Below are 15,460 nucleotides of genomic sequence, written 5' to 3'. Positions count from 1 at the left end.
ATGTCAAGAGCTGGGTTGTAACATGAATCTCAAATTACATTTTTTGCATTCACACCTTGATAACTTTCCACACAATATCGGTGAATTGCCCGACCCTGTGGCCAAGTGGTTAGCACATCGTGCTGTGACGCCAAGGGTCCCGGGTTCGAATCCCGGTCGGGCTTGGTTGTTTGTGAATGTTCGTTCATCAATTTCATCATTTCATCACTCATCCCCATCTTTGCAAATTAGCCAAGAGGCACAAAACGCGAAGTAAAATAAACTAAATCAATCACTCAATCAATCAATATTGGTGAATTAAGTGAGGAACAAGGCGAACGGTTCCATCAGGACATGAGGGATATGGAGAAAAGGTATCAAGGACATTGGAGTGTTAGCATGATGGGTGACTACTGTTGGGCATTGTACAGAGAAACGCGAGAAGAAAATTACAAGAAAGTTAGGAAAGCTTACAGAAGAAAGCGTGCTAAACAGAACTGAAAAATATGTATTGTGTAATGATTTTCTTGTGTGTATATTATATACTGCTATATGTTGTTTTCTATATGATATGGGTCCTTTGTGTGTCTATATTGCTACTTATTCTGATTGAAGAAAAGAAAAATTATAATAAAACAGTATGCAATATTGGACAAAGCCCAAATTTTTAAATTTGATTTGTAAGAGAACCTTGCGTGATAGAGAAAAACGAATTTCATATTCGTGATCAGCATGGCTCAAATAATAAAGTTCACCTATTAAACAAAAAACAACATTAAATTGAATTTAATTTGTGGCCCTGTGTAATTTATGAAACTTTCATTGCAATTTAAGTGTCGCAAAGTAACTGTAAAGGTAACTGTAGAAGTAACTGTTAAAATGTTACTTCTATCGTAAAAAAGTAACTCAGTTACAGTTACTCACTTTCAAAAGTAACTAGTTACTTCCAAACACTGGTATAAAGAGAAACAAAAAATACATATTAGACGATTACAAGATTAATTGGAGCCACAGCGGCCTAGTCAATAACATGTCAGACTGTCATGCAGGAGACCCAGGTTCGATTCCCAGGGTCGGTGATCTAAGGTTGGAATGTTTCCAGCCTTGTCCTTACATAAAGCAGCTCTGGGGCTCACTCCTCAATTAAATGGGTACTGGGGGTGATGGTAAAGGTGGCCAGAGCATGGTGCTGATCACATCACCTCCAAAATGGCCAAGATCAATAGAATGTGTGGGGGCACTACCCCCACATCCCCCCCATATATACCTCATGGCATGGTGCAAAGTGCACAGGGAACTTTACCTTACCTTTACCTTACAAGATTAATTAAACAATATCATTAAGTATATGTACAAAGTTTATTTTTAGACTTTATACACTAAGTCACAAGCTACAATTGTGAAAAAAATAATCACAATGTACAATAGTTTATAAGCTCTCACCATAAACTAGAAGCAAAAATCAAAACCACTATAATCAGAAGAGAGAATATGTAAACCTTTGAAACTATCAACAAGTTGGAAACACATCTGACAAGTTTGGTCAACCAGCACAACGTAGATTTAAGTTTTTGACAGGATTAGTTAAGGCACATAGTTTCTAGCAATACGGCATAATGAATATCTCACAATGCTTATATTAGAAGCTTGAGTTTCAAAATGCTGAAAAAGCATCAATGCAGATTTCAACTAACCCATTAGTAATAGCGCATTATTAGCTAAAATACTAACACTTTCACCAAAATTAAGATAAAAGCTTTGTAAAAGCATACAATAAAAGAAATTAACAATTAAGAAAAAAAAATCTAATTTCGATTCATTACTACAGAAAAGCACTTTTGTGCTATCAACTGTTGTAAGAGGCAATTGCACAGTTGAATGATTCATAACAGAAAATGCTCCAAAGACTTCACACTAGAAACATCTTTTCAACTGCACAAAACTCTGTCAAACAATTTATTTTTATAAAAACATACATTCAATAAAGATCTATGGCACCTAGCTATTCATAATGAATAAAATGTTTTGCAGATAAAATTCTGAAGCACTTTTTAATATATCAAAGCATCATTATGTCATGTAATGCAGTCTTTAAGTATATACTTATGGAGTACTCATGCTTTATCTCCCACACCATGAATATGAATCATAAATACTTTGTGTGAATCAGTTGATTGCCTGTGGGTATACATTTATGTATATATAGCTTTAGTTGAATTAAAATAAAAATGATTTAAATGATCAAACAGAACTTATAAATTACAGTAATTATAAATCATTATTAGACCATGGTTCTTCCAAGCTTCTCCCTTGTTCATTTGTGGTTTCATTTGTAATAATTATAATACAAAGATATAGTACAATTTATTTCATATGTATTTTTCTCTCTCAATAAGAAAAGATTTCACCATAGAAAATTATTTATCTTATGAAACTTACTCTATCTATGGTTTACAGGTTTTGTGAAATGCAAACTTCTGTTTATGAGACTAACTTTTAAATTTTTAAAAAAAAAGTATGCAATTTCTGCAATGAAGCATTCACAAAAGAGATCAGTCATATACAGTGTTGCTGCTTCAAATATTCCAATTCCATTACACCATCGCTGATGATGATTGGAAGGAAAGAAATGGACGAAGATAAAATCTGCTATTTTTTAACAATTATGCCATTTTTGCTTTAATTATTAATAACTTTAAAAAATATAGGCATTTGTTATCACTCTATATGGCTGACCTACCCTATCATCTAAGGAAGGCACTTACAACTGATTAAATTGTTCATCACATTCAAAACTAACACTGAAACCCTATCACAGAAACTCAATTGGAATGATTTGATGTTTTAATATGAACTGTCTTATATAACACATACATAACTAGTCCTACCTATTATAAACTGAATGTGTCTATCTATCTTGGAATGATGCTATTAAAATACATCAGCAAACTATATTTACAAATAAGTTTTATGTTGAAGTTTGAAGGGACACTGATAAGTGTATGAGGAAATAATGATTAATATTTCATTAGAATTTTTTCAATTTAAAACGAAAACATATTTTTATACTTTTTAACAATTTCCACCATACATTCCTGTGTAATCGTTACATTGATATTATTTTATAGAAGAGAAACCTTGTTTTGTACTTTCTAAAATTAAGAAGTAAATCGATAAAAGTGAGCAATAGGGTAAAGGTCTTTAATTTGCTACAACCATTATAGATTTTAACTGCAATAATAGAATAAACTGAAGCTCTATGTGAAACTTCAAAATAGAACTCTCTCTGTACCATAAGATTATCATGTGACAGTGTAAAGAATAATAAAAAGTATACTTTTTGATGTAAAGTGCAATAATTTAAAATGACAATGAATAAATAAAAAAAATAGTGAAATATAAATTAATGAACTGGTGGGAATTCAAGTCAAAGATAGTTAAACAGATTCATCTAGTAACATATAATTTGACTCACACTCACTTCCATTCTTTTTTAATCTGTCACTCATCACACATTAATTACCATCCTCATACAGCATTGACAATGCAAGTGATGGGAAAATTCTGTGTTCTGTAGGTTAAGAAGCTATCAACCAAATGAAAGTTACATGATATCTCCAACTGAGTTTCTGTGCATTAGCATTTCATGTTGTGAAAAAAAAAGTAAATAAATAAACAAAGCTTCTAATTTACTAGCACCTTATAACCTTGTCACACACATCCAATAATTGAAAAAAATATACTCCAATGTTTCCATAACATTCTATTGCATGTTTACTTGTCAACTGTTTTCAGTATTGAGCTCAAACAATTGTTATGGAAGTATGTCTGGAAGGTCCTGGTAATTACAAGATCTATTATTTTCATGATGTCTTATCACACGTCCACCTTGAAAGGAGACCCTGGGATGTGCTCATCCCCCCACTTCACAATCACAATGTAGTCACCACGTTCTCTCACAACATAATTAACTTGGTAGTTGTTGCGCCCCATGTGCTTGATGAAGACTTCTTCGCAAGGCCCTTTAGGTCCATAAACACCAACATATAGTATATTGTTCCCTGAAAAAAATATAACAATTAGGTTTAGCCATATTTTAACTTGCCTTATAATAACTTCATTCAACAAATTTAAAGGAGAATTGAAGAGATTTTATTGTAACACCTCTATGTGAGATTTCAAAAAGTTACCAAAGTCTACGAATTTGTCGAATTATGACCAAACATTATTCAGAGTAGATTGAGGCTTTCTTATGCACTTTTTGAATACTGTATTTGTTATACAATATACAACCTCACCAAATTTTATGCAATGACTTTTGTAAGAAGACGAGCAGTCCTTTTCCATCCACCTAACTTAGTACTTATTTCTTCTTAAAAAACTCTTATCTTTTCAGAATGAAGATTTAACAATGTGCAGGGAATTAAGGCTGAATTGCAAATATTGCTCAATGATTTGATGTGATGATAAATTCCCAGTATGAATTTATTTCAGTCAGAGCTGAAATCAATATGTACGCTATTCTTTCAATTGGAATTGTTGTTTTAAGTTCACTTTATCCACAGATAGGCTAATCGGGACTGGGCCTACAGTTTAAAGTGGAATCCGAACCACTGTGCAATGTTCCTCCACAAGGTATCAAACCTAGGACCCCTTGATTACAAGGTGACAACATTACCACTACACCCACTTATTCTTCAAAGTTCATGATGATGAATAGATCCCCGAGTGTATATTGTTTCATAGATACATCATAAACTTTTTGGTAGACCACTAGTAGAAAATGATGAAATTACATGAATATGCATGCACAAATACTGTTGTATTCATCTCCATCATCGTGATCATCATTCTCCACCATTTTCGGTCATTTTCAATCTTTTTCTGTAATGCCACCTCCCCTGTATCTGCGATGTTCCAATCCTGCCCTCTCCTCACACCCACCATCCTGCTCTTTCCACCTACACTTCAGCCTTCCATTTGACCTCTTCCCATTCCTTATCCACTGCATGACCTCACTCTCTTTAGGGTCCCATCCTTTTCATAGGCCTCAACCACTTCACCATCTATTATGTTCTTCAGCCACACACTGTTGAATCTCTTCATTCCTTGTTCCACCTCTTCTAGAGTTTCCTACTAAACTAAGAAACTCATCTCCACTGCCTACATCTTGCTTCTGTCCTCCTCCTCTTTTGTCCATATCACTGTTCTACATGTAATAAGTACATTGTGCAACTAAAAAGCACATTAGTTTTTTATATTTAATCCATACAATATGACTCTCATGTTGTTCCTATTCTTCCTCTCTAAAATAATAATTATTTAACTTCCAGAAGGTCAATCTTGAACTGTGACAGGCAACATTCCTAGTTTGTTAAACATTTACCCATCATATAAACACCAGTGGCATATTCTAACATGCTACCTGGTTTACCATAAACCAACTTTCTTCATATGCATAGAAATTGCTGGGAGATTTGAAGTTGTCGGGCTTCTGTTTTTGTTTTACTTACATTCCTGTCTTGGTGTTTTATTTATTATATCTAATAAATATATTCTAAATATATGCAACAAATAAGAATTGTTGCAGTAGACCAGGTCAAATTTTCAGAATACGGCAGTGATAAACACATAATTTCAACAGAAAACTGCAAAATAAAAAGAATTATACATATCAGTGCTTGAAGTGGATGGGTATGCAGGAAGATGGTATCTTCCTAGCTGTCTCATTGTCCCCATGCTAAAATGTACGAGTATCCCCCCCTAGCCCCAAGGCTAAAGCACCCCCCCCCCCACACACACACAGCTGACATTTTCCATTTTGAGCACTGATCAAGATAATTCGTGTCTAGATGTAAACATGCATTACTCAAACCAAATTATTAATTGTCTTTGCACATGTACACTCATTGACAAAAAAAATGAAACACCTAGAAGTAGTGGGGGGGAATGAAATGAAGCTTCGCGTGTTGACAGGTTATGTGACTATTGCAATGATTATCAAATCAGATCAAAGGGACAACAGAGTGTGCAGTATGGGCGTACTGCTGACTCCATGTCAGTAGAATGTGGCACCCCCTTGGTCCTTGATACATGCGCAGATTTAGTTTGGAATGGAGTCCTAGAGACATTGTATCCTCTCCTAAGGCAAGCCAACTCTCAGCTGTTGTAACTGACCCTTGATATCCTGCAGATCGGCACTGGTCGGAGTTGACAACCGAGCTTATCCCACACATGTTCTATCGGGGATAGATCAGAGGATCTAGCTGGCCATGGGAGTATCTCAACATGATGCAGGCAGTCCGTAGATACATGTGCCATGTGTGGACAAGTATTGTCTTGTTGAAAGACTGTCAGGATGCTGTCTCATAAGGGGTAACACACAAGGATGCAGGATGTCCGTGACATACCACTGTGTCATCAAGAGTTCCCCAAATCACTACCAGAGGTGATCTGAAGTCATACCTATGGTTCCCCACAACACGATGCCAGGGGTAATGTTGGTGTGTCGCACCACAACATTGGCAGGATGTGTCCTCGCACCCTCGGCTCTGCCATACTCGCACATGGTGGTCATCCGTGGTAACATGCTGAACATGATGCTATGCCACTCATCACTGTCGTCAGCAGTCCATGCCTCCGGGTTACAGCACCACTCCAAATTCAGCCGTTTGTGCTCTGGTGTTAGTGGCAGCCTCTGCATTGGATGGTAAACTCGTAGTCTGGCTGCTGCCAGTCTATGACCAATCATGGGGAATGACATTGGGCGTTGCAGAGAGTACTGTACCTGCATCCGGATAGCAGAGGTAGATGTGATGGGGCTGCGTAATGTTTGGTGCACAATCCTCCCTTGGCATGGTCAGTCTTGGTCAACTGAACCTTCACGACATGTGTAGGTGCCCTCACATACCCACTGGTGCCAACATCGTGGCACTGTGACATCTGAATGCCTGAGATTTTGACAATTGTATGATTCGACCAACCAGCCTCATAGAGACTCACAATGTGGCCCCTTTCAAACTCTGTCACATGCTTGCAATGCTGTCTGATGCATCTACGAGGCATTCTCTGTGTTGATGAGCTTCCCTCACGGTGTTGACAGACTGTCTGATGATCTGCACACGCCTTATGAATGCTATCAGACCTGATAACACTATCACGTGGTGGCACAACTAATGCACTCTGGTGGCCGTTCTAGACATTACATATCATTGCAACTCTAATTATTTACATACCCATCGAAGGTGTACATGTATGAAATGACATCCAAATTGGAAGTTTCCTTCTGGATGCTTAACTTTTTATGTCAATGAGTGTATGTGTGCATGCATGGCACACAAGCCATTAGCCTACTATTGAATCTTGATAGTACAGTCAACGGCAAAGATAATAGTAGGCAAATTGTCCATTACAATTTTCATTACTCTCTATTCCACACCCTGTGTTGTTTTAAGGAATGAATTTTTGTTGATACGTAGCAGATTTTGTCCTCTGCCTATTAACGTTTTTACTTCAATTCATGATCATCACATTGTGTGAAAATGGTGATGGACAATTTGCCTATTATTTCTTTCGCCGTTAGGTGTACAAAGGCTATTAGATTTCATTTTATCATAATTGAACACATAATGAAATGCTAATATAATCCTTAAATTCTATCATATTATTGTCATTTGGAATTCTTTGAACAACCAGGAATGCATGGCAACATACAATTTACTTTCACATGTGATGGAACACTGTCAGCACAGAAATGTCACAACAGCAAAATTTTGATTGACTTTGAGTGGGACTGAACCAATAGTTTAACCAAATATTTTACATGCATACATATTATATATATATATATATATATATATATGACAAAAATCGAAATCAACCTATTCTCTGTGGAAGATTAACTAGTTCAGATATATATATATATATATCGAAATCAATCTATTCTCTGTGGAAGATTAACTAGTTCAGATATATATATATATATATCTGAACTAGTTAATCTTCCACAGAGAATAGGTTGATTTCGATTTTTGTCATTTAGCGCAGCTTTTCTGCCATTTTTGGCTAATTGCAATGAATATGAGTGATGAGTGATGTGATTAAATTGATGAAGGGACACTCAAAAAGAACAGCCATGCCCAGGCCAGGATTCAAACCTGAGACACCTGTCCACTGAGAATCTAACGTATAAACTCTTGCTTAAACATTTGGCTACCAAATGTTAACTTAAACACTTGGTTTTAGTACTTGGCATATAAATTGCAGTTGTAATTTGGTTCAATGTGAAATAGAGAATAAATAATGAAATAGATGAAAATATGAATACACTGGAATACTCTGTAACCTGGCCAGGATCCAAACCCAGAACCTTCTGAGGCAAGGTTTGGACATCTTAGTTGATAGGAGAAAATTAATATGTTCTACATTTGAATTCTTGGTAGGGCATGAAGTTTAGTTTTGTAAATCATCACTTCTTGATGGTTGTTGCTGTGATTATTTGAACTACAAAACACTGAATAACATGACATAGTAAACCAATTTAGAAATGAACAAGCTAACAATGGTTTAGAAACACACAAAACATGTGAATGTATCCCCGTACCTGTTTATTTTGCTCAATTAATTTTGGTGATTGCTGTCATCATACACATTGGAACCGTTTGGCAGGTTTCTGGTCTGCAGAGAGGTACAAGTTTCAATGTGTAACAGCAGTCACCAAAATTAATCAAGCAAAGCAAACAGGTACACGGATACGTTCACATGTTCCGTGTGTCTATGAATATCTAAGTGCATCTAAAGTCCCATAACATGATAACAATAGTTTGGCAGTTTCTTCCATAAAGTTGCACTTAAACGTGCATTTTCCAAGAATTATTGCTGCAGCATGATGTGATTATATCCTTAAACATTTTATTATAAATCGTCGCAGTTGCCAATGCACATTCTCAATATCACTAAAAGAAAGTTAAAAGTCAAGAAGTTGAAAACATACCTGCATCAGAAGCATGGACTGTGAACATATTCTGCTTCTGCAAGTAAGCTTTCTTCAGGCCCATTCCTTTGCTAGTAACTTTAGATGCATCCGATTTAAAGTGAGGCAAGACTGGAGATGCATGTTTGCTCTTTGAGACCTTCTGTACTGTTTCCACAACAACAGAGGACGTCTCCTGGGCTCCTCGTTCAGCCAAATCTTCTCCTGTAAAGTTAACACATTGATTTTATGAGCAGATAACAGACTTCTTTTCAACTAATATGCAATACATTTGTATATATTCCTATGTTTGTATAACATACATGTTAAAGGTACGGTTTAAGAGAAAAAGAATGGTTATAATTGTTATCAATTAGTAACGTCAACAACACTGTTATGAATTACTTCATGGATTCTATTATGAATTCTGTAGTCATTACAGTCTTTAGCACATTGCTGAAATTGAAAGGGAGATAATTTTGAAATCATCTCCTATCTTCAGAGTTAGCAAGAGTGAGTGACTTTGGAGAACCTCTATTTGCAAAATTTATTCTTATTATTAGCTGAAGAATTAATGCATAATTTTGACTGCATTCCCATAAGAAAGGTGCCTTGTGGCACAGTATAAACAATTTTCGATTCTTGGGAATAACAGAGCAAGAAATAAAATTGACCCAGACCAACAATGGATGAAACTAAGGAATAAAATTGAAAGTATCCAACAGAATTTCATACAACACATACTTGTGTAAGTTTCATTATCATCCACATTGTCTCCCAGGATTATTTTCAAATATTTCAAAGGAGAATATATCTTTCTATACATGCATGGCAAATATAATAACTTGGTGTATCATAATATTTACTCCATGCAACCACTCTTCATTGAGAAGGTATTTATTAACACTAGAAAGCTAACGCATCATCTGGCAGACTATGCATGTGGTACCTGTTTTCTTGTCTCACCCCCTTCCACTTAACTCTTCCATTCCCTGCTCAATCTTCCTTCATTTGGGTCTGAGAGACTTATGGGGAAGCATCGGTGTTTTTTTTTTTTACAAGTGTTCTTTTAGTGTATTTTTAGTTTTGAGTTGTCCAGCAGATGAAACATTAGTCTCTACGTACACCAAAGCTTACACGACAACTTTGCAAGATTTTGCTAACATCCTGAATATGGAAATGCAAGAACTAATGTAGTTGCTTAACAACAACAAGAAACAAAGGTTTGTGCATTCTGCCCCTCAAGCAAATGGAGGATAACCAGATTCTTCTGCTGCTGTTGCTCCATGTATGGTGAACACCAGTCAAAATGTTGCTTTGAGTGGACACAAGAATTACAAAAAAAATGTTATTTTGCATTCCTGCATGCTATTCATGTCTTTCATAAGTAAATATTAACTTTTGTAGTAAATAAAATACTATGTTTTGCAAAATTCTTCCTGTGTTTTAATTCTGAAGAAATCAGTAGTCCAGCAGACAAATGCATGAGGAAAAAACATTTTTTTATAATAACCTCATAAAAAATAACTATGCACGAAAGAATATACAAACCTGTGCATGTAACTTTAAATGGAGAGCCCACAATATGGTAACCATTGTATTTTATGCTAACATAGTAATCTCCAGGAACTAATGGTGTATAACGAACTTTGTAACCCTCTTCAACTTCTGTACAGTCCATGGACACTTTTGATGGGCCATCAATGGTGACAGCTAATGTGCCAGCCCCAGCATTGCAAGTATCTACAAGGAAGTCTGTCTTCTGACCTGATGTGAGGAAGGAAAAAAAAAAATATATTAGCTTACATGAACGTAAGTAAACCACTGAAACTACACTTTTCTTTCTAAAAATAAAATCATGCTGCATACTTGAAATATTCAACAAATTATTCATCTTATTTTTATATTAAGAACTAAACTGCATGGTGCAAGCCCTTTCAAGACCAATGCATGCCAACCAGTTTCTCATTGGGTGGCACATAGTTAGGACACTGAGTCCAATCACCACTGTTCTGGCTTTCTAGACCTGTCCCTTCAACTTCTTCAATTCAAGTGGCTCCTCAAGTGTCCTCACTGCAATTTTGGGGATCCCACCAGAATTGAACTCAGGCTTGTGCATGCCAAAAAGCAAAAGCGCTAAGCATTCAGCTATGTGGGAGTCAGTGTTACTTGTTACATCAAAAAGCAGACTTTATTATGTCTGTAATGCATGTAACTTTCATATTCATAAGCTTTTATAATCTCATTTTTTTTATAATATTGAAGAATTGATACATGAAACTATACAAAACAGTAAAATAATTCTTGAAGCTTTCCTGGCAGTGAAAAATGAAGAGGTTTTCTCGGGATATCAACCAGGTGATTTCCAGATAAGCTTCTGAGCTTTCAAGAGGCATCATCACTCTCATCTTCGGGGATTGAAGTGCAGAGATGTATCAGACGTTTTTATATATTTAGTGGGGGAGAAGTCTGGTATAGATGGTAGGCCAATCATGTGTCATCTCTTAACAGGGACATGGGGCTCAAATTGGACCCAGCCTGATACTTCCCAATCCTGGTAGTGCAGATGTTTTGAGAGACAACGCCTGATTGGCACACTATCTACACCTTTCCCACTAAATACATAAAAAACTTACTTCTGATACTCTCCACTTCAGTCCCTGAAGATGAGAGTGATGTTAGCTCTCGAAAGCCTGGAAGCTTATCCGGAAATCATCTGGTTGATATCCCAAGAAAACCTCTTCATAAAAACCAGTAATTTTGCTGATAGTTCTGTATGGATATGATACATGATAACAGGGTCTCACGTTCGAATCCTGGCTTGGGCATGGACGTCTGTGTTGTCTATTCATCAATTTCATCATATCATCATCATTCATCCCCATCTTTGCAAATTAGCCAAAAGTGGCACAAGAAGCGAAGTAAAATAAATCAAATAATAAAAAAAAAAGATACATGATAAAAATTATGAGGAAGAAGAAAATCTTCCCATTCAGAAACTGCACAAAATCTAACATTAAATGCATAAATAACAGATGCAGCAAAAATTATTTGATGACAATGGCCAAAATAGTTCAATAATTAAATTTTCTAAACTAACTTTCTCTGTGAAATCTGTATGTATGATGAACCATTATAAGCATTTCTATCTCTAAAAGTAACTACACTGTCTCAAATATATTTGCATTTCAGTGCAGTAGAGGGAGACATAACTGACCATCTTTTTCCCTTCGAGCAAACAAAATATTTTACTCTTGTACATAACATAAATATTAGATTTTTAATGCCTTTAGAGAAAACAATAAGAATTTTTCTAGTTCGTTATACTTGAAGCCAAATTGACAGATAAAGTGGATGTACAGTGGGATCCATGAGTATTACCATGCCAATTGTCCATCACCATGTTTGTGCACTTAATTTGACCCAATAAGAGCTTCAAGAATTAAAGAAAAATCAAACAAGCTGTTGACGACTTCTGCACCAGCATACGTAAAAATCCATCGCTTAAAAAAACACAAGATGTAAGAGAAAAATTAATGAAAATGGTCATGGACAATTTGCACAGTAATGCTCATGGATCCCACTGTACCATGATTAAAGTAAGACCACCGACCTGTTTTAATTTCCCTAAGACCATTTCCATTAGCTTGAACAGCAGCTGGGTCAGCATCTTCCTTGCCAACTTTAATACGATAGGGTGAGCCAGGGATATGGACGCCATTAAACTTAAGGTGGATATTGTGAATGCCATTTTCCCTTGCCATGAACCTTACTGAGTAAGTGTCCTGATCGATCGACTGAATGAAACAGTCATCTTCTATACCAGATGGTGAAACAATCTGAGAAGAAACCAATTATAAATCATATAAATCAATACAGAATATGTATTAAACATTTAGAAAATGAAATTTAAGATTTCTTAAATCATAAGTAAACTTATAGTTTTAGAGTTGTCATATACCTGGGACCAGCACAGCATTCAAACTACATCTAAGATGTAGTAATTCTGGAGAAAATAGAGGTTGATTTGGTAGTTCTGTTGGAATGAACACAGTCACAGTAGTACAGTGTCCACACCCCAGGTTCAAATCATAATTGCAGCCTCTCCAATGGCGCAGTGGTAGCATTGTTGCCTTGTAATCAAGGGGTCCCGGGTTTGATTCCCGGTGGAGGCACCTAGTGGTTCAGATCCCACTTTAAACTGTATGTCCAGTCCCGATTAGCCTTACTGTGCATAAAGTGGACTTAAAACATCAAATCAATCAATCAAATCATAATTGCCCTGAAATTTCAATTTTATTTGCTAATCTAGTTGCGATAGGAACATTACAAAGATATGTCAAATATAAAAATAGTTATAGGTTCATTCGGTAAATGTTTGATGCAGCTGACTTCTCAAGTTGAGTGTGAATCCCTCCTCCAGAGATTTTTTATGTAAAGTTACTGACACTTCAGAGTTGTAACAATCCCTTTGACTTCAATGGGATTGTTTCAGCCCAGACGTGTCCATGACTGTACAACCTCACTGTATACATATGATATGAAATTACTTTAAGAGCTTTTCTTTCAGTGGCTTCATATAGTGGCGGATGATCCACATGCTCAAGGCTAGCATGTGCTTCCCCTATCTAGAGGGTGGATGGTATTGATCATTTTTGTCAACAGAGTGACTGTGAAAACAAAGATGAAGTATCATCTATATGCATACATATATACTTGAAATGTGAAGGGGTGAATGGGTGTTTTGTAGCTCTCGCTACCTCTGTTTTGAAAGCAATGTTTGCTACTGACTATGTATCAATGTTATTTCATCATATGAGAACCACAGGAATGTATCTCCAGAAATGCGGTTTTCCATTTGTTTAAATAATCTCCTTTGAAAAGCTCTATTTGGAGCCAGATCGACAATACTCCACTTTAGGGATGAACAATATGTGAAATTTGATACTGCGATAAATCGTGAATGAAATATCATTACAGACGATATGTTATATTTTTTCTGTATCGTGATATTGGCGACATATCATCTCCACTATATATATCACCAAAATATCATGACGATATATCGCCGACACATTATATATTGCCAATACGATATATATCGCCAAAATATTGTGATGATATATCATCTAGTTTATATCGCCCAACATTACTTATAATTCTTAGCAGTAAGGTGGAGTCTCGTATCTCCAATTTACTAATTCTTTTAGAGTCAGACATGTTCCTGCAAATACATTATTTCCTCTCTCCTGTAAATTTGATAAATTGGAGTTACGTCCACCTGGTTCTCTCATGATGATTTATAATAATGATACATATACATACCTTAGCATCCAGTTCTCCCTTTGCTCCATTCTTCCTCACCAAGAAGGCTGTGGGCTTATCAACTTGTACACCAGAATATGGGAACTGAGCAACTTCCAATTTGTGGGCATCTCCCATGGCTGGAGATATATACACCTTGTATGGTGAATCTGGGACATGTTGGTCATTAAACTTAATTCCAACTCTGTATTCACCTGCAACAAGAAAAAAAAATGTTATATTAGTCTCATTGAATTACAATCATGAGCTTTAAAATCTAATTTCTTTCTTATTTAATGACACAAAACTAAAATTTTCTCATTGTTTGTTCTCATAACTACAAATATACTTGTATACATACTTGTATCTTCTTTTATTTCAAAAACAACTTCAAAACACAAGAAATAAGTTATCTTTTTTTCCCTCCTTGTCACATTGAGGAGTTTGTGTCAAAATAATTATGGAAAGAGACATTTTTTCTTAGCATTAGAATACTTCCATTTTACTGGATCAGTGACTGCTCTCACGATTTTTCAGAAATAAATATTCTGGGTAAGTTATCACTGCTCCAACCCCAAATTTCTGCCTCCAAATCACATCCATGAACTCCATCATCTGTTTGAGTGTGAAAGTCAGTTTAATTCTAACTTCATTTTATGTTCAGATTAGGCTAACAGGAACTGGACCTACATTTGACTACTGCAGATAACTGATTGCAATTCCACTGCATTCTAAAGGTAATTTGTAATTGTAATGGATCTCAATCAAATGTATCTAGATGGAACAACTAATGAAATATTTCCAGTTGGTAAATGGCAATATGCATTACAATATTATGGATATTTTATAGTGTTTAATGAAAGAAAAATCCTTGGTTGCCTTGGTGGTGGAAAATAATAAATTGCACGGGAACTAAAAAGGATAGAACCATTCTGTTTCTTACAGTCACTTCCCATCTTAAGATTCCCCTGGAAGAAAATTCAACTCTGGTAATAATTCTGACTGTTATATTTTCCACCAGCACCCTCCCTCTTCTCCCATGCAGGAGACCAGGGTTTAATTCCCAGTGCAGATGATCTAAGGTCGGAATTTTTCCTGCCTTGTCCCCGCATAAGCAGTCCCTGGGCTCACCCAGCCTCAAATCAATGGGTACCTGGGGGCAACCATGGGGAGTAAAGGCGGCTGGAGCATGGTGCTGATCACATC

At 36.0% G+C, this 15,460-nt stretch overlaps 1 protein-coding gene across 3 annotated transcripts in view; it reads right to left on the bottom strand.

Annotated features, from left to right (window-relative positions):
- Window positions 1-1,319: 1,319 nt before the first annotated feature.
- The window catches only part of cher (filamin A protein cher), a 361,674-nt gene continuing 347,533 nt past the window's right edge, over window positions 1,320-15,460 (bottom strand). For all 3 annotated transcript variants that reach the window (XM_083116998.1, XM_083116996.1, XM_083116997.1), the window contains 5 exons: window positions 14,276-14,469; window positions 12,564-12,789; window positions 10,502-10,717; window positions 8,972-9,175; window positions 1,320-4,040 (listed from right to left, as the gene is read on the bottom strand). In XM_083116998.1, the coding sequence (XP_082973124.1) occupies window positions 3,856-4,040; window positions 8,972-9,175; window positions 10,502-10,717; window positions 12,564-12,789; window positions 14,276-14,469 (1,025 nt within the window). In that variant the 3' untranslated portion in view covers window positions 1,320-3,855. The remainder of the gene's footprint in view (window positions 4,041-8,971; window positions 9,176-10,501; window positions 10,718-12,563; window positions 12,790-14,275; window positions 14,470-15,460) is intronic.

This window comes from Lepisma saccharinum, chromosome 2 (assembly GCF_977018435.1).
Source record: "Lepisma saccharinum chromosome 2, izLepSacc3.1, whole genome shotgun sequence".
Taxonomy (NCBI): Eukaryota; Metazoa; Arthropoda; class Insecta; order Zygentoma; family Lepismatidae; genus Lepisma; species Lepisma saccharinum.
Note: the sequence above shows the minus strand (reverse complement) of the source record. Positions and strands in the feature narration are given on the sequence as shown.